At 37.3% G+C, this 19702-nt stretch overlaps 1 protein-coding gene across 1 annotated transcript; it reads left to right on the forward strand.

Annotated features, from left to right (window-relative positions):
- Nucleotides 1–14764: 14764 nt before the first annotated feature.
- LOC143506880 (uncharacterized) lies at nucleotides 14765–18687 on the forward strand. Its single transcript, XM_076996474.1, has 10 exons — nucleotides 14765–14792; nucleotides 15169–15365; nucleotides 15777–15887; nucleotides 16103–16177; nucleotides 16312–16509; nucleotides 16962–17153; nucleotides 17398–17579; nucleotides 17867–17931; nucleotides 18047–18141; nucleotides 18408–18687. The coding sequence occupies exons 2-10, from the start codon at nucleotides 15170–15172 to the stop codon at nucleotides 18521–18523; spliced, it is 1230 nt and encodes a 409-aa protein (XP_076852589.1). The 5' UTR covers nucleotides 14765–14792; nucleotide 15169; the 3' UTR covers nucleotides 18524–18687.
- The last annotated feature ends 1015 nt before the right edge of the window (nucleotides 18688–19702 follow it).

Genomic DNA, 19702 nt, shown 5'->3' on the forward strand with positions numbered 1-19702 from the left:
AAAATGTGAATTATTCACCATGTGGGTTTGTCATTCACCCTGATGCTCCATGGCTGGGTTGTTCCCCTGATGGAGTAATCTTCGATCCCTCTGAGAATCCACCATTTGGACTCTTAGAAGTCAAATGCCCCAACATTCAGAGTTATGTGGACTGCCCCTATCTGAAAATGTCAAGCGGTGCTTTGAAACTTCGGAGGCAACACAAGTACTGCTGGCAAGTTCAGGGACAGATCCTCTTGACTGGTTTAGAATGGTGTGATTTTGTTGTGTGTGCTCAGGAGGACACACTAGTTGAGCGAGTTTACAAAAATCAAGAAGTGATGCACACCATTAGAGAAAAAGCGGATCATTTTTTCTTTTACCATTACATACAAAAGTGTTTGCAGTAAAACATAAATACAATGATTACCTGTATAGTGTCAGATTAATTATCTGTTGTTCATTAAGAAGTGATTTGTTTGTTTTTTCTGTCAATGGATTAATTCCACTGTTTTTATGTCTTCCTTTAAGTGCAGACATAAAAAAAATATGAGAAGGATTTTTGATTCTCCAAGCCAAGGTTTATTACAGCAGGTTATTAAGACCAGTAATAATAAAGCATCAAAACATATTTACATATTTTCGATATTTAAATGCATACATTCTAAAATTTGCTCCATGTCTTTACAAGTGGTCCATTCTGATAGTTCACAAGCAGACAAGATACAGTAAATAGCTGATTTATGCTGCCTGAAATAGACATGGGGATGACGGTGTCAAACAATTTGTGCTCCTTTACTCGTCGGATGCACCGTTCAACATGTACCCTGAGCCTGGCTACGGACTGTGTGTGTTTTACGTCATGTGCAGACATTCGTGTGCACCTTTTCAGGAAAACTGGCCTGTGGATCTTACATGGTACAAGATCGTCTACCAGGAAGCCCTTATCCACCATTATTGCCATGTCAGGGGTAAGTAGAGGAATAATTCCTGACTGTCTGAACATCTCCCTGTCACTAATAGACCCAGCATAGAGTCCAGACACAAAGGTTATGGCACTATGGGGTGCCATTCCAATTAAGAAAGTAGGTTTGGAGTTGGTGACCCGTATCATCTGATGTGTTGCAGGTTCAATCAGTTCCCAGAAGGCCATCAGGTGGTTGTAGGTTGCAAACCTGCAAAGACAGTAGATGGATTATTAAGATACACTGATCAAAAACTAATCAGTCATATCCAGTATTTTTGTTCAGAAGCTCATCTTTTTAGATCATTTTAACTCTATTGTGCACACATTCCAGGCGGACATTTTAAAAATTCCTCAGATTCCCGACATAGTCCACTATAAAACTAGATATCTCAGGTTGTACATATAGGGAAATGATAATTCATGGCTCAAACTGAAGTAGACAGTTGGGGGAACATATTGATTCACTTCAATACCATATTCCTTGGTTTGTTTTATTTTAGAACCTCTATTACAGATGCTAATATGCCAGGAATGTCAGACAGGGTTCCCACACCTTGGTTAACATAAAATTCAAGGACCTTTCAATGACTTTCCAGGACCAACTTCCTCAAATTCAAGGACAGCACCTGCCAGCATTTACCTACTCTTACCCCTGAATATGTTATCAAAAAACGATGTTAATACAACGCAAATTCAAAAGACTGAATGTCATTTCAAGCCATGCATCCTGAAATTTTCTGTGCATGACTGGCAATTTAGCAATGCACATCTGAGATGACGACATTCACGTAAAATGGCTATAGTTGTTGAAGGATCAACAACTACCTACAGGAAACACTTGCTTTCGGTGCTGAACAAACAAACAAATTTCTCTACAGGAGAATGACCAAACTTTGCCAAGTAAAAGTCAGCATAGGCCCTGTAGAATCAATGTAATTTTAAATGAACTTGTGCTGGCAAAATAATGACACGTTGACAGTAGACAAATAATAATAATAATAACAATAATACACATATGCATATACACATACAGTACATACATAAAACAGAGGAGCAAAGCCATATAATGAGATTAGAACTATAGATTTCTAGAGAAATCTGGCGTGAGATGATTCTAGCATAGTTTTTAAATCTACTTAATAAAGAATAATATTCATTCATAAAGAGAACAGCCTTTTAACCACTCCACTTATGGTAGTGAATTTATGGAATCAGAGAAATTCGAACTGAAGTATAATGGTATCAAAAGAAAGAAGTTTGAGATTAATCCAGTTTCTAGTGTCCATGCAAAAACTTTGTAAATATTGAGATGGAAAAACATATGCTCCTGGGATTCATCTTCTGACTTAAAAAAGGTCCATTAATCCACATCAAGTTTAACTCTTCTTTCAAGAAACATGGCTACAGGATATATCTTATTTATTATTTTGAAATGAGTCTCTTTTACTTTAGAAGACATGAGCCATTTGACAAGCCTTTGTGGTTTTATAATTTTTATTAGGATGTTTCTTGAAAGAATATCTATTATATCTTTTGTCTCATACCATCAGTGATAATCTTGTTATTACACTTGAACTCAACAGTCATTCACTTTTAACATGGGCATCGAAACAGTCAACTCTGAATATAAAAAATGTTAAAGGAATCACTTTGCAGACTTTCTTTAAATCTTTATAACAACTCATATCAGATCATATTTTTTCAACAAAGGATGAGAAATTTAAAACATCATGGCAATCTTTTTCATAGCAATCTTTTGTAAATATTGACTTCCTTACCAACTGTGCCCTATTATTCTGTGACCGCGGTCTTCATCCATGTGAAATTTCAAACCCTCTAAAATATTCAAGGACCGTCAAGGACGGCTGTCTTTTATGCCTGTTTTCAAAAACTTTCCAGGGCCTTGAACTTATTTTTTCAGATTCACAAACTTTCAAGGATTTCAAGGACCCGTGGGAACCCTGTAGGCCTATGATATGATATTTATGTCCAATATAGTCCGACAGGCTATGCCAAGCTACCGTAGCCAACTCCGGTAGCATCCGACACGATACAGAGTACTCCAGCACTCAAAAGCTCCAATACTGTCTATAATCTAATGTTTAGTATTAGAATATATATTTTGTACAATATCGCTTATGAAAAATTATCAATTTTTACTCACGTGTACACTGAGTCGCGTCGTAGCGGGTGTACGGTCTCACTTCCGGGTTGGCGGAAATGCCGAAAATTGCTCATATATTCCATAAAAAGTTATCGGTTTATGTTCAAAAGTATCCACAATCAGAATAAAAACGAACAAAATAATCCACGACTGCTTCAGTTTCGCCGAATAGTGCGTTCTGGGGAGCTTGGCTTAGGTTAGCAAAGGTTAGCGGTTAGCTTATGTTGCTATGCTAGCGGACCCACATTGGAAATGAAGCGCGACTTTCCGAGGGCTCAATAAAAAAATATAATTGAGCAATCATGGCAAATGAGGGCTGGTTAGCTTCAGAAGGAAGTAAACTATTGGTTCCAATCACTTGTAAGGCTCCGGCTTGTCTCTGTGGACTGATCAAGTTGGTGCACTTGCAGTCAACACGAGCGAGTGTGGCCAGGGTTGGCAGGTCGTGCATAAATATCCCGGCCAAAGTCAGTGTAAAATGCGCCCGTCAGAAGCCAAAAGTAGCCCAAAGTGTTAGAGTGTTAAAATTGAGACTATTTAAGTATTATATCGCCATCGATTGTTATTGTTGACTTGTAACTCCCGCGGTGGGCCAAGTCAAAAGTAGCCCAAAAACGAAAAACTTTGAAGGAGTTTCAAACAAGCCCAATTTGGAGTGAAAACCGCGAATCTGGCAACCAGGTTTAGATGGTATGTGCAGTATATAAAGAGCTGCAAATTCATATATGTCTCGAGGACGGTATGCCAAAAAGTATATTAACTTAAATATATTTTAGGAAACAGAATAGTCCTATATTACATATATTCTAGTTCTACATTAACTGTTCAAACATTATTCCATTTTTCCCTGTGCAAAAATAAGATTTCGCTACCACAATGCATTACTATTTTGCATAAACCAATCAGCTTCAAGTCGGCATATGACGCCCGCTGACGTTTCTAGGAAGTAAACAGGAAACTAACGAGCTAACTGTGAATGTCTTTGGACTGGCTTGATCAAATTTGACAATTAAGCCATCTTTTTTTAGTTATATTGTGCTGCATCTAATAAAGTATGGTTAGCAAACGCTTCCTTGTATCCATGTTAACGTTAGTGATTGTATCAATAAATTTACCTTGACAGACCACAAGCTATTACTTACTATTGAGATGTTTGTTTTAGCTAGCTAACTATGAAGCTGCTGTGTAAGTAGCATATCATTACATTTTTATTTTTATTCATCTTCCCCCCTGCAAGGTGACAGGAGAGGTCCGCGTGAGGGCAGTTTGTCATAGGTCTATGAGGAAAAGTGAAAAGCCACATGACTTGAGAGTAGGATCAATGGTTACACACACACACACAAGTGTTTGTGTATATATGTATGTATGTATGTATGTATGTACAAACATGCACTAATCAGTCATAACAATTACTGTTTTTTCGCAAGATATTTAAATATGGCAGTCTGAACTAAAGAAGCAAAAGCAGCCTTAATCCTGTGGTCTTTGCTGAATAAGACTTCCAGGGACTTCACATACAGTTGTTCCTGTTCTGGCAAAACAAAATATCCTGTTCTCACTCAACAAAATATTGGGCGCAGTGGGGGGCGCAAAATTATTCTCATCTATTAATGGGGGGCACGGCAGAAAACGTTTGGGAACCACTCCTTTAATGTATAAGTGTATAGAAGTGTATAACCACTACATCAGATTACTGCCATAATATAAGCAAAGCTGATTAAATATTGAAGGTGTGGTCATCTCCAATCACACCCTTCACTAATCACATTGACTAAATCTATAGCATCAATAAAACATGGTATTTGGTGCCCAAGCTTTTGCATGTGCCTACATATTTTATCTCTCTACCTTCAGTGAATTAAAGTGGATGTGTACAGTCAACTAATTTGGGAAACTTTACCTGACTTATTTATTTTTGCTCAATTACTGCTGTTCAATAAAATGTTAACAGATATTTTAATATATTTTTTCTCCTTAGATGGTGTTAAAACACTCGAGCCCTGTCATTTTGGTGAGCACCCATTGCTCCTGTGTGGCAGGATGTGCCCTGTGCAATCATTTGGTTGCCCTTCTTTATCAGACTGCACACTATTCTCAGCTAGATATTCCTGCTGTACCCCCAGTCCAAAGCTGCACAGACACCGAGCAGCGAGTTACCTAGCATGTCAGTTTGTATGTCACATGTATGTTCATCCATATGTAGCCACCATTAAAACAGTGCTAAATGTGTCCCTACTTTTAGGGTGTGAAGCCGGGACCCGTTGGAGAAATGGAGGTTCGAAAACCAAGGAATTCAACTGCTGACTGTGTGAGGTTATATATATATATATATATATATATATATATATATATATATATATATATATATATATATATATATATATATAAGTTATCTTTTAAACCTTATATTCAACATCTAATTAAAAAGCTTAGACTTTTGTTAGGTTTTTATTATAGAAATAAATCTTGTTTTTCTTTTATTGTAAAAAAGAAGTTAGTTGAAGCAACGTTCATGCCTGTATTAGATTATGGAGATATTTTGTATATGAATGCTCCTGTGCACTGTTTGAGCATACTGGACAGTGTGTATCATAGTGCTTTGCGATTTATAACAAACTGTCGACCTCTTACTCATCATTGTTTGTTATACACAAAAGTGAATTGGACTTTGTTGCAGGCACGACGTTTTGCACATTGGTATGTTTTTATTTACAAAGCACTAATTGGGAATTTGCCTAATTATTTATGTTGTCTTCTGAATAGAAGGCAAAGTCTGCTCAGTCTTTGTTCGAGTGAGTTTTTGCAACTTGCTGTTCCTAGAGCTCGAACAGAGCTAGGAAAGACTGCTTTTAGTTTTGCTGCTCCATACACATGGAACCGGTTACAGGCTGATATAAAAATCAAGGACCTTGTTTCTTTGAACAGATTTAAGACTCTGATAAAATCAGTCAGGTCCAGATCATCTGTGTGTGCGTGTTTTAATAAATTTTATGTGAGATTTTGAATGTATCTTGAATGTTGTAATTTGTGCTGCTGCTCGGTCTCTCTTGGCCAGGTCTCTCTTGTAAAAGGGATCTTGTATCTCAAGGGACTAACCTGGTTAAATAAAGGCAAATAAAAAAATAAAAAAATATTACCTTTGATCCATGTGATGTGTAATGAAGTTTAGATTATATTGTGGCAGTAATTTGATTTAATGGTTATACACGTTTTTGCTTTTAATATTTTTCAGAAGTTCACATTATAAAGCGTTTGGATGGAGAAATGCCCAATGTTGCCATGCTAAGAGTGTCAGAGGTCTATAAGAAGTTTTAGTCCTGTAATTGCCCCTCTGGTTACAACAATGGGCATGTGAACTGCAGTCCCATTAGTTGAATGTGCTTTTGGGCCTGTAGAGGCAGGGAGTGTGGTTTCATTCCATCATAAGCCAGCAGCAGTGAGAGAAATTGTGAACATCCCAGGTGCCCCCACTGAAGCACCCCTTGCTATCCAAAACTATAGGCTGGGACGATGAGAATGTGCGTATGTTTTGTGAGAAGAGGAAGAAGTGCATGTTAAGTCCCTGGAAGTGTGATTGAGCATGGGCCAGAGGATTGAAGCTGCAACACAGGAGCAGAGTTGATGTGAAGAATGGCATGGTCTGAGAAAGATGAGAGTAACATGTACAGCAGGCATGTGAAACATAGGGCCCGCGGGCCGGACCCGTCCCGTTGGATTATTTAATACGGCCCGGCATAAATTTCTGAGTATGTCAAAAAATGAAGCAAGTCTCTAGCTCATTTCTATCAAAAGTTGTGATTTTTAAAAAATGAATACAAATCAAATGCTCTCTCTGGTCGCTAGAGGGCAGTAAATGACAGCATGCAGCACTGACACGAGTTAAAGCTTCAGTCAAAGGATGCAATTCCGCTATGAAGCGATTCTGCTATGAAGGATAAATTTGGGTCCGTGGAAATGAATACGTTTTATCAATATCTCGTGCCAGGTTACCCCAAATTAACAGCCATGGCTGCATAAGTTCTATCCATGTTTGGGACTACTTATCTTTGTGAACAGGTGTTCTCTGTAATGAACAATAATAAAACAAAGCAGCGCTCAAGGTTAACAAATAAACACTTGAATGACATTGTTAAATGTGCTGCTACTCAGGATTTGACACCTAATATCGATGCACTTGTGAAGGCAAAAAGATGCCAAGTTACAGGAGCCAGCAGCAGCAAGTAGACTGCAGGAATGCAGTGAGAGAGAGAGAAAAAAAGTGTGATGACACGAAATTTGTTTGCACTCATGAATACAGATCATTAAAAATAAGATTCATCTGGTTTCATATTAAAGATAATTAATATTGTGCAGTATGTTCTCAGCTTCAGTAGGCCCAGCCTAGTAGTTTGATCTGATGTAGTCTAATTTTATTACCCATGCACTGCTATAACTTTTATTTGTATTTATTTTTTTATTTATTTCAAAGCAGTATGACTATTAAGGCGAAAATATTTTTTTCATAGCTCCCACTTGATTTTGTTAATGTGGTGAGTTGCTTCAGGTATAAAACTGCATTCACTCAACTGTTAAAATAAACCAGTTGTTAACACATTCACCGTCAAACATGAAAATCTTTTTTTTTTCATTGTTTTAATGTGTTGTGCTTAGAAAAGATCCCTTTTCATCCATGATTATAATATGTAGGGTAGGCTAAAAATGTAGGCTGAATGATAAAGCATAGTACTGAAAAATAAAGCTAAATATTTGGAGTTGATTTGTAGTTACTGATCCGGCTCACCTGAGAACAGAAGGTCTGGATCCGGCCCCACAGCCAAACTGAGTTTGACATGCCTGATCTACACGTTTCCATGAGGCAAACCATGTTCGAGGACATACTTCTGCAGAGAATTTGGCAGAGAGAATCTACAGGGGAACTGTCCAGACCAAGGACATGAGGGGAGGAATTCATATGGAGCCAGTTGCAGTTCAAGAGTACTGCATTCTGAAAAATGTGAATTATTCACCATGTGGGTTTGTCATTCACCCTGATGCTCCATGGCTGGGTTGTTCCCCTGATGGAGTAATCTTCGATCCCTCTGAGAATCCACCATTTGGACTCTTAGAAGTCAAATGCCCCAACATTCAGAGTTATGTGGACTGCCCCTATCTGAAAATGTCAAGCGGTGCTTTGAAACTTCGGAGGCAACACAAGTACTGCTGGCAAGTTCAGGGACAGATCCTCTTGACTGGTTTAGAATGGTGTGATTTTGTTGTGTGTGCTCAGGAGGACACACTAGTTGAGCGAGTTTACAAAAATCAAGAAGTGATGCACACCATTAGAGAAAAAGCGGATCATTTTTTCTTTTACCATTACATACAAAAGTGTTTGCAGTAAAACATAAATACAATGATTACCTGTATAGTGTCAGATTAATTATCTGTTGTTCATTAAGAAGTGATTTGTTTGTTTTTTCTGTCAATGGATTAATTCCACTGTTTTTATGTCTTCCTTTAAGTGCAGACATAAAAAAAATATGAGAAGGATTTTTGATTCTCCAAGCCAAGGTTTATTACAGCAGGTTATTAAGACCAGTAATAATAAAGCATCAAAACATATTTAGATATTTTCGATATTTAAATGCATACATTCTAAAATTTGCTCCATGTCTTTACAAGTGGTCCATTCTGATAGTTCACAAGCAGACAAGATACAGTAAATAGCTGATTTATGCTGCCTGAAATAGACATGGGGATGACGGTGTCAAACAATTTGTGCTCCTTTACTCGTCGGATGCACCGTTCAACATGTACCCTGAGCCTGGCTACGGACTGTGTGTGTTTTACGTCATGTGCAGACATTCGTGTGCACCTTTTCAGGAAAACTGGCCTGTGGATCTTACATGGTACAAGATTGTCTACCAGGAAGCCCTTATCCACCATTATTGCCATGTCAGGGGTAAGTAGAGGAATAATTCCTGACTGTCTGAACATCTCCCTGTCACTAATAGACCCAGCATAGAGTCCAGACACAAAGGTTATGGCACTATGGGGTGCCATTCCAATTAAGAAAGTAGGTTTGGAGTTGGTGACCCGTATCATCTGATGTGTTGCAGGTTCAATCAGTTCCCAGAAGGCCATCAGGTGGTTGTAGGTTGCAAACCTGCAAAGACAGTAGATGGATTATTAAGATACACTGATCAAAAACGAATCAGTCATATCCAGTATTTTTGTTCAGAAGCTCATCTTTTTAGATCATTTTAACTCTATTGTGCACACATTCCAGGCGGACATTTTAAAAATTCCTCAGATTCCCGACATAGTCCACTATAAAACTAGATATCTCAGGTTGTACATATAGGGAAATGATAATTCATGGCTCAAACTGAAGTAGACAGTTGGGGGAACATATTGATTCACTTCAATACCATATTCCTTGGTTTGTTTTATTTTAGAACCTCTATTACAGATGCTAATATGCCAGGAATGTCAGACAGGGTTCCCACACCTTGGTTAACATAAAATTCAAGGACCTTTCAATGACTTTCCAGGACCAACTTCCTCAAATTCAAGGACAGCACCTGCCAGCATTTACCTACTCTTACCCCTGAATATGTTATCAAAAAACGATGTTAATACAACGCAAATTCAAAAGACTGAATGTCATTTCAAGCCATGCATCCTGAAATTTTCTGTGCATGACTGGCAATTTAGCAATGCACATCTGAGATGACGACATTCACGTAAAATGGCTATAGTTGTTGAAGGATCAACAACTACCTACAGGAAACACTTGCTTTCGGTGCTGAACAAACAAACAAATTTCTCTACAGGAGAATGACCAAACTTTGCCAAGTAAAAGTCAGCATAGGCCCTGTAGAATCAATGTAATTTTAAATGAACTTGTGCTGGCAAAATAATGACACGTTGACAGTAGACAAATAATAATAATAATAACAATAATACACATATGCATATACACATACAGTACATACATAAAACAGAGGAGCAAAGCCATATAATGAGATTAGAACTATAGATTTCTAGAGAAATCTGGCGTGAGATGATTCTAGCATACCGGTAGTTTTTAAATCTACTTAATAAAGAATAATATTCATTCATAAAGAGAACAGCCTTTTAACCACTCCACTTATGGTAGTGAATTTATGGAATCAGAGAAATTCGAACTGAAGTATAATGTTATCAAAAGAAAGAAGTTTGAGATTAATCCAGTTTCTAGTGTCCATGCAAAAACTTTGTAAATATTGAGATGGAAAAACATATGCTCCTGGGATTCATCTTCTGACTTAAAAAAGGTCCATTAATCCACATCAAGTTTAACTCTTCTTTCAAGAAACATGGCTACAGGATATATCTTATTTATTATTTTGAAATGAGTCTCTTTTACTTTAGAAGACATGAGCCATTTGACAAGCCTTTGTGGTTTTATAATTTTTATTAGGATGTTTCTTGAAAGAATATCTATTATATCTTTTGTCTCATACCATCAGTGATAATCTTGTTATTACACTTGAACTCAACAGTCATTCACTTTTAACATGGGCATCGAAACAGTCAACTCTGAATATACCCAGCTGGCCACCAACGTCACCAGACGTTGATTTTTGGTTGACTGTTGGTCATGACGTCGGATGACAAAAAATTAACGTCAGGATAACGTCTAATATTAACGTCAATTTGACGTAGAATTGTGACGACATATGATGCTGATATTTTGTTGGTTTTAAGTCATGATGTTATCTAACCTAAATCCCGCGTCTTCCAAACATCATATCCTGATGTGAAATTGACGTAAAATACCAACAATTAGTTGTGGGTTATGTTAACCAAAACCCAGCGTCTGGTAAACGTCGGAATCTTAACGTCTACTCGACGTTACATTCTAACATCATTAGACGCTGGTATTTTGTTGTTTTTGTGTCGTAATGATACGTAACCAAAATCCAACGTCACTCAAACATTGCATTCTTATGTCAAATTTATGTTAAATACAAACAATTAGTTGTGGGTTATGTTAACCAAAACCCAACGTCTGGTAAACGTCGGAATCATAACTTCTGCTAGACGTGACATTTTAACATTATCAAATACTGATATTAATATGAGTATGTATAAGATTATAAATGATATAAGATTGATATAATATTATTATACTTGACTTGGACGTTTGACATCTAATTTAAAACATTTGAAAGCAATGTCAGTTGTCAGGCAACAGAACTAGTCCCTCCACTCTGAAGTGATGCGGCGGAAAGATACAGGACTAAGGTGCACCTGTCGGACTTCACGCACAGTTCACGGTAGCGAGTTCTGAGTTTGTGGACGGTGAAGGTGAACGAAGGTGAGGAAAATATATAAATTCATTTTGGTATTGGTTTTTTATTTTATGGGACATGGCTGTTGAGCTCGCGTTTTATGTGATACTTTAGTTCTCAGCAGTTGCTTTTTGGTTAACTGGCGCCATTCATAGCCTAAAATAGCTATAGCTATTAGTGAATATATTAGCTAGCTAAAGTTTGACTTCATGGTATTGCAAGGCTTGCATAAGAATAATGTAAAATTTGGTCGGGTGTAGTTTGTAAAATCAACAATAGGAATAAATTCACTGTGGCTTTTGCCAGAGTTCTCATATTGCTCAAGACAAAATAACAGAAGCCTCCGTGAATGGTGTAAATTGCGTTATGGAAGGTGGGATGTGGTAGTTAAAATGAAAGAAAAGAAAAAGTGTGAATTGTGCTATAAAGTTCATTCAAATTTGTTAGTATTGAGTGATGCTGTGGGTAGCTTTAAGTTGTTAACTTGGCGGTGGGTAAGTTCAAATACTTTCGCGCGTTTTGCATTGACCGAGTCTCTGTACAGCCAGGGCAGCAACCATTTTTCCCAACAGCGTCAGGCCGTAGAGCTCATTTCCCGCCAAAATGTATGAAGCGTAGTTTTTATCAGAGTGCCTCTCAACTTTGCGCCGGGCGTATTGCAAATGGCGTGTTCAATGGATTTGATTTTCTTTGTACAGTATGTCCATTGTACTACAGGTTTTTGTTTTTCTATTTCTTGTAATACAAAATGTACTTAATCCTTATGAAAGCTGTTAAAAACGGATTGGTGTTGGTTTATTTGAGTAAAGTAAAAGTATTAATAAACACTACTTATTGCTGTCAACGTAATTGATTATGTCGCCAAATTGCAGCAGCCTTATGTCTTATGTCTTTGAATAGATATGGACTTTCAAATGCTGTTACTGGTAGTTAAGGGTAAATATTCTCATAAAATAAATTAACCTGTTTACATTTTATGGGTTTGTTGGTTAAATTAACACTTGAATTCTGAAACTAGTTTTATTGTAGACCTAACTACTGGATTTGTCATTTTTGTAGAAAATGGCATGTCTTATCTGAGGCGCTGGCGAAAAATTCGATCAGAAGCTGCAGCAATTGCCCTGGAATGTAGCAGTGAAGATGATTGCCCTGAAAATGTAGATTTCAATCAGTGTGATGTAGAAAATGAAGTTTTAACACCAGAGGGAAACGGTACCTCAAATGAAACGGTTGAACCTGGTGATGCAGATTCAGATTTTGGATATAGAGCAAATGTGTCAACTGATTCTGAAGAACACACTCAATCTGCCAAAGAAGATGAGGTAACCTTTCAGGAAAAGCTTGCTTCTTGGGCTACAAGAAGTACATGTGGAAGAAGCCAAATTGATGAACTGCTGGGTATTTTGAGGGATGAAGGTTTAGAAGTACCAAAGGATTCTAGGACATTATTGAAAACACCCCGCCGAATCCAGACTGAGGACAAATGTGGTGGACAGTATGTTTACTTGGGGATTGAATGCTCTGTTGTAAAAATTCTTTCCCAGAACAAATCATTTTTGAAACGTTCAAACTTTGTGGATCTATTGGTGAACATTGATGGAGTTCCTCTTTTCAAATCATCCAATGCCCAGTTATGGCCAATCCTCTGTTGTTTTGGTGATTTTGAACCATTTGTAGTGGCAGTTTTTTATGGCAGATCAAAACCTAGCTCTGTTGATGATTTTCTTGAAGACTTCTTAGCGGAATATGCAGAACTGCAGAGAAAGCAAATCACAGTAGATAGCAAAATAATCCATGTGCGGATCAAAGCTTTTGTGTGTGATGCTCCTGCTCGAGCATACTTAAAATGTGTAAAAGGACACACTGGCTACCATTGCTGTGAAAGATGTACAATTAAGGGAGAGTATAATAACAAAAGAGTTGTGTTCTTGGGAGAATACCCATTAAGAACTGATAGAGATTTCTCTAAAAGACTTTATGTTGATCATCAGGTTGGAGTGACCCCTTTACTTAATGTAGGAATTAGGTGTGTCAGAGATTTTCCTCTGGACTATATGCATTTAGTATGTCTTGGGGTTGTGAAAAGACTGCTGTGCTTTTTAAAACAAGGACCACCTGAATGTAGACTGTCAGTTAGACAAGTAGGTGAGATTTCAACTCTTCTTGTGTCTCTATCTGGAAAGCTGCCAATTGAATTTGCTCGGCAACCCAGACCACTAACAGAACTAGATCGATGGAAAGCTACAGAGTTTAGGCAATTCCTTCTCTATACTGGACCTGTAGTTTTGAAAAAGGTGTTGCACAGCAATGTATATGAGCATTTTTTGTGCCTAACAGTAGCTGTATCGATTCTTCTGGACTCCTGTGAGAGGAAGCGTGCTGCTTACATGGACTATGCTCAACAGCTATTAAACTATTTTGTAGACAACTGCAAGCATATATACACAACATCATTTTTGGTGTATAATGTTCATAACTTGAAACATCTGTCAGATGACACTAGACATTTCCAGTGTTCTCTCAATGACATATCTGCATTTCCTTTTGAAAATTATCTACACAGTCTGAAGAAATTAGTAAGAAATGCCAAGAATCCCATCAGTCAAGTTGCAAAGAGACTTTTTGAACTCGAGAGGGCAGAAAGCCACACACAGAAGATGACAAACAAAAGTTGGCATTTTGTTTCAGTAAAAAAGAGAAATGGATGTTTCCTCTTACACAATGAAGACTTCGCATTTGTAAAAGAAAAACGTGATGATGGCAGCTTGTTATGCGAGATCATTTCACAAAAGAGCCTGGAAAGCTTTTTTACTGTACCTTGTGACTCCAAGCTTATTAATGTTGTGTTCGTCAGAAACTTGGAGAGAGTACAGAAACATCGCAGGCTTCTTAAGGTTGAAGAAATGAACCGTAAAGTGGCTTGTCTTCCCTATCAAACAGGATACGTGCTTATGCCTTTACTGCACAGCATGGAGAGAAAAGAATAAAAGGGTATTTACTGATTCATTTGTAGTAATAATACTACTACAATCTAAAATGCATTTTTGGTTCATGTACCTATTTGTCATTCAACAACTTAATCGTAAAATATATATTACTTCCCCTGTGATTAACAACATAAGTGTTTGGTTTCCCCAAGGCTCTGCATTGGTGTCTTTATCTGGAACTATACATACCACTTATGGTTTTTAGGGCCATAGCCAAAAATGTAGTGGCACGACACAAAATAGGTGGGGAAAAAAAGAATAGGCGGTATTTAGACTGCCGAATTGTGCTGTAAATACGTGAAAACAACACTGTGCTCACTTTAGTTTCTCAGCATCGTCTGTTGAACGGATGTTGGCACTTCTGCATATCAGTATCACTGGTCAGTTTAAGTGTCCTCCATGAATTGCATGGCCACAATTGACTTAACTGGGCATTTTCATCAGATATAATGCGTACACAGAGGTGAAATTGTGATGATGCCATGTTTTGTAACTTCTTTTTTTTGCCAGTGCATCCACTGTGCTCCCACAGACTTTTGGGTGCTGGGTAGTTTGATATATCCCTAGATATTTTTTATGTAAAAAGTTGTTTATATTTTTGTTTTATGGGAAGTGACATAGATTAGCCTGTTTTTGAGAAACTGTAATGGCAGTATTATTTTCTTAGCAACAAAGGATGTTTGCTTTGAGTTATCTATACATTTATTTCTGTTTTTAAATGCATGTTTTAATTTATGCCAGTTTGTGGTGTTTCAGGATGGCTTGGGTTAGGGCAGTGTGGCAAGAGAAGAAAAGGCAAGAAGAAGGAACAGTGCCAGACAGCTGGGTAGACACACAAAACATGTTACTGTACTGGCCAAATGCTGCAAATGCAACAAGGTATCGGAATGACCGTCGCAAACCATCTGATGGTTGGAGAAAGTTTCCCCTTCTAAAAGAGAAGATGAGATCTGGTAGGTACAGTTACATGTTAACAGGGCCTAAGTTTTACAAAAAATAACATTCTTTAGTCAGAGTTACAAGATTTGCCTCTACAGCCCACCTTAAATGATGTGGTAGTTACAAAAAAATCTGAAACAACGAGTGGTGTGAACTGTAAAAAAAAAAAAAAAAACACACAGGCACATGGCTAACGAAAACAAGAGAGACTAGAAACAAAACATGGACAGGATTAGGGAACAGGGAGACACGAAGGGAAAACCTGGAATGGAGGCGGGACAGGAGGGCATTCATGACAGGGAAAAAATAATTTCAGCCCCTGTTTATGCCTGTTACATGCTTTGTCACAAGATACACCTGCCATATCAGTGTTATGCATTAACAGACTTGTTGCTTTGCTGTTTGTTTTTATTTGTGACTTATAGATGACTTCAACGAATGTGACAATTGTGACTTCACGAGTAGTGCAGAAGTTGAAGAAAGTCCTGAAGCAAAGCGAAGAAGAAAAACTAAGACGTTTGAGGATTGTTTGACAGGTAGGTTTTTTTTGCATCCATCTATGCATACATGTATCTCTCGCTGTCTTATCTGTCATCCTCTACAACGGTATCTATCAATTTCTAGTAGTTATCTTCCTGATCTTTAACTTTGCCTTATTTATTTGACATCTTACATTTTTTTGCGTTGTGAGCAGTGGTATTTCCTTCATAAATTGCATATAATCTTTTCCGTAATTTGTCTATTGAATTAGATGATGCTTCTGACAGTGAGGTAGAATTTGATGATGTTTATCAAGGAAATGGTCAACATCCCAAGAGTAATAAAGGTTAGTTATTTTTAGGTGTCATAAGAGCATATAAATGAAAACAACAAAAAATGTGACAGTTACAATTACATACATATTGCCTTTGTTTTTGTTTGACAATACATCAATTGAGAAATAAGATTTTTTGTTAACAGAGCTAGAACTTCCTGCTCCTCCAAGGAAACTGGAACCTCTTCAAGAGAGAAAATCTACACTATACTCCAAAAAGGCAAACTCGTCGTCATCATCATCAAGTTCTGGCTCTCCATTTACACCCATTAGGAGGAAACAGACTTCAAGTGAACAGGGTTCTCCTTCTTCCTCACCTCACCTTAGATCAAGGGATTCTTCAGGTCTGTATCTTAAATTGAATTTTAGAAATATTTGGTCTTAAAGTGATTATCTGGGTTCATATACATAGAGTTGTATATGCAAGTGAGATGCACAAACACAACAACACATTAATTTGAGATTCAGTGTTTGATTCTAGCCTCAGTTTGCTAATATGTGTAACAGTTTTGTTACTGTCACTACACAGTAGTTCCCCTCAGAGCTGTGTGTTTGCATTTAGTGGGTAAATACTGAAATTAATGACCAGTAAGCAAAAGAGCATTGGGTTGCTGCTCAGAGTACAGCATATACTTCATTTTGGAGAATGAGTATTGCTCTTACTACAAGGAAAAAGAAAATTGACTTTTATTTACCTGCAATGGTATTTTGTGTTAGAGAAATAAGTTATCCATAAATGAGTCCTAAAATGAAAAAGTATTTGTCTGTTATTAAATTTCCTCTATGATTCTATTAGCTCCTCTGCAAATTCAGGAGCCCACCTCAGAAATGGAGACTAGATCATCTTGCCATGGAGGCCAGTCTCAGAAAAAAGAACAAAGAAGATCAAAATCACCTTTTGTTCAGCAGTCTACAGAAGCAACATGCTCTGTACAGCAGACTCCATCAACACAGAAAAAACACGTCCCATACCCAATGCCAGAAGCAAGTAAGTGGATAGCTGACTTTGCATTTTTGTAAAATGCAAAAAATGTTAAATTAAGTACTATTTTAAAAATAAAATGTAAAAATAATACTCCAGTAAAGTACAGATACAGCATTTTAGTACTTAAGTACAGTAGCAAAGTAGTTCTACTTTGTTACTATACATCTCTGCTGAGCACTGAATGGCAGCACAAGACTGTGCCTTGATAATATTTCTAATTTTGATCAATTTTTTTTCAATGCATTAGAATTTCAGAGAAAAGTCATGGAGCTGCTTGTTGATATCCGTGAGGAAGTCCGCAATTTGAAGACACAGTCTGGAGTTGCACAAAGGTGCGAAGACTCAAAGATTCCTGCACAGGCTTCAACACTTGAGGCCCTAAACCTCCTTGAGAAATCTCTTGAATCCCTTGAGGAAAAGCAGAAACTGGTAAGACCATACTTACTGTAGTGTAAATAAATAAATGTAAATAAATATTATAATCAGTGGCGGACTTAGCAATTTGGGGGCCCATCAACATTAATATGCGAGAAATAAGTTAGCTAATCAGGGGGCCCCTACAGTGGGCTGCAGTGGGAGGGGCCCAAGGCAATTGCCTAGCCACGCCTCTATGCAAAGACCGCCTCTGATTATAATGATTATTTCTATTGTTCATTGTTTGTCACTGTGTGTTAATGGGGATATACTATTTTTGATTTTTATTCCTCTAATTTCAGATTAATGGCTTGTCCAAGGTGGGAGGAGTACACTTGAAAGACAATGTGAAGAGGGTTATGGAGAAGTAAGCTTTTATTTCATTGTCAATTAAATGTCAGTTACAGTACATAACAAAACCTGTTGACTTTTGATGACATTCACCATTTTGATTGTTAAATGCTGCCTTTTTCTGTCCATAGGTTGATGACAAATGAGGTCATGGCCAATTTCAACATGAAGGGGGGGAAAGGCAAACATGCCTTTACCAAGCTTCGTCTCTTCACTGTTGTCACAGGTGAAAAGCATATATCCTTTTCTTAGTATAAACATGCGGATACTAGAAAAACCCGATTACATTCTTTGTTATCTTGAAAAAAGGAAGCTGCTGGCATTCACATAATTATGCCTAAATTTAGCCAGCTGGACTAAGAATTAGTTTTAATTAATACATTAGAATGTATTAAATGTGAATGGCCACCAACAACGTCTACAACTTGGTGATTTACTGCTTACTGTATTCTGTATTACTCAAAGATTTACAAATGCAATTCATTCTTACAGAAAGTGTCCAGAGGACCACGGATGCAACGGAGGCAAACATTGCAGCGGCTGTGTCCTTTTGTTTAAAGTATGCCCCAGATAGAGTGGGTGGAGGCGGCAGAAAAAAAAAAACTTAAAGGACTATTTTGAAAGACTGCTGTGGAGTTTGTGTAATTTCTGTTGGTGGTGGAGTTCTGATAGTTATTTTGAATACTGTTTTTGAATACTAAACTTTGTTTTGGGAATATACTGCTTAAAAACAAGGTAAGCATATCATTTCAATAAAAGGGTTTTGATATCCTGTTGTATATGCCATTTAATCCACACATTAGTAAAGGTTAACTTCTCTGCTTAAAATTAATAACTCAGGTTTATATTGTTAATTAAATTAACATCCAGTTTTCATTTCCAACCATTATTCAACATCTGTCTAACATTGGAGCTTGATGAAAACCTGACATCGGTTTTCGACAAATATCTGACTTTGATTTCCAACTGAAATTCAATGTCTATCTATTCTTAGAGTTTAATGTCAAGATAACTTTGGGGTGTAACGTTAGCTTGACTTATTTCCAACTTAAGTCAAATGTCTAAATAACATTAAAAACATTGATGGTTTTTGACTGATAATCCAACTTTTGTTTCTAACTAAAAATGAACATCTGTCCAGTAGTGAAGTTTGAGGTCAACCTAACTGACTGATAACCAACCCTAATTTTATGTCTCCATAACGTTAGATCTTGATGTCAACCTGACGTTGGGTTTTGACGTCAACCCGATTTTCATTTTCAACTAAAATGTAACGTTTATATAACGTTGGAGCTTGTCGTCAACCTGACGTTACTTTTTGAGCAATAACTGACTGATAACCAACCCGAATTCAACGTCTCCTCAACGTTGGATGTTGATGTTAATATGACGTCGGGTTTTGACGTCAACCCGATTTTCATTTTCAACTAAATTTAAACGTCTGACCAACGTTGGAGGCCAACGTCTGGCTGACATCGAAGTGACGTCCTGTGCCTGCTGGGTAAAATGTTAAAGGAATCACTTTGCAGACTTTATTTAAATCTTTATAACAACTCATATCAGATCATATTTTTTCAACAAAGGATGAGAAATTTAAAACATCATGGCAATCTTTTTCATAGCAATCTTTTGTAAATATTGACTTCCTTACCAACTGTGCCCTATTATTCTGTGACCGCGGTCTTCATCCATGTGAAATTTCAAACCCTCTAAAATATTCAAGGACCGTCAAGGACGGCTGTCTTTTATGCCTGTTTTCAAAAACTTTCCAGGGCCTTGAACTTATT

This window comes from Brachyhypopomus gauderio, unplaced genomic scaffold (assembly GCF_052324685.1).
Source record: "Brachyhypopomus gauderio isolate BG-103 unplaced genomic scaffold, BGAUD_0.2 sc590, whole genome shotgun sequence".
In the NCBI taxonomy this organism is placed as follows: domain Eukaryota; kingdom Metazoa; phylum Chordata; class Actinopteri; order Gymnotiformes; family Hypopomidae; genus Brachyhypopomus; species Brachyhypopomus gauderio.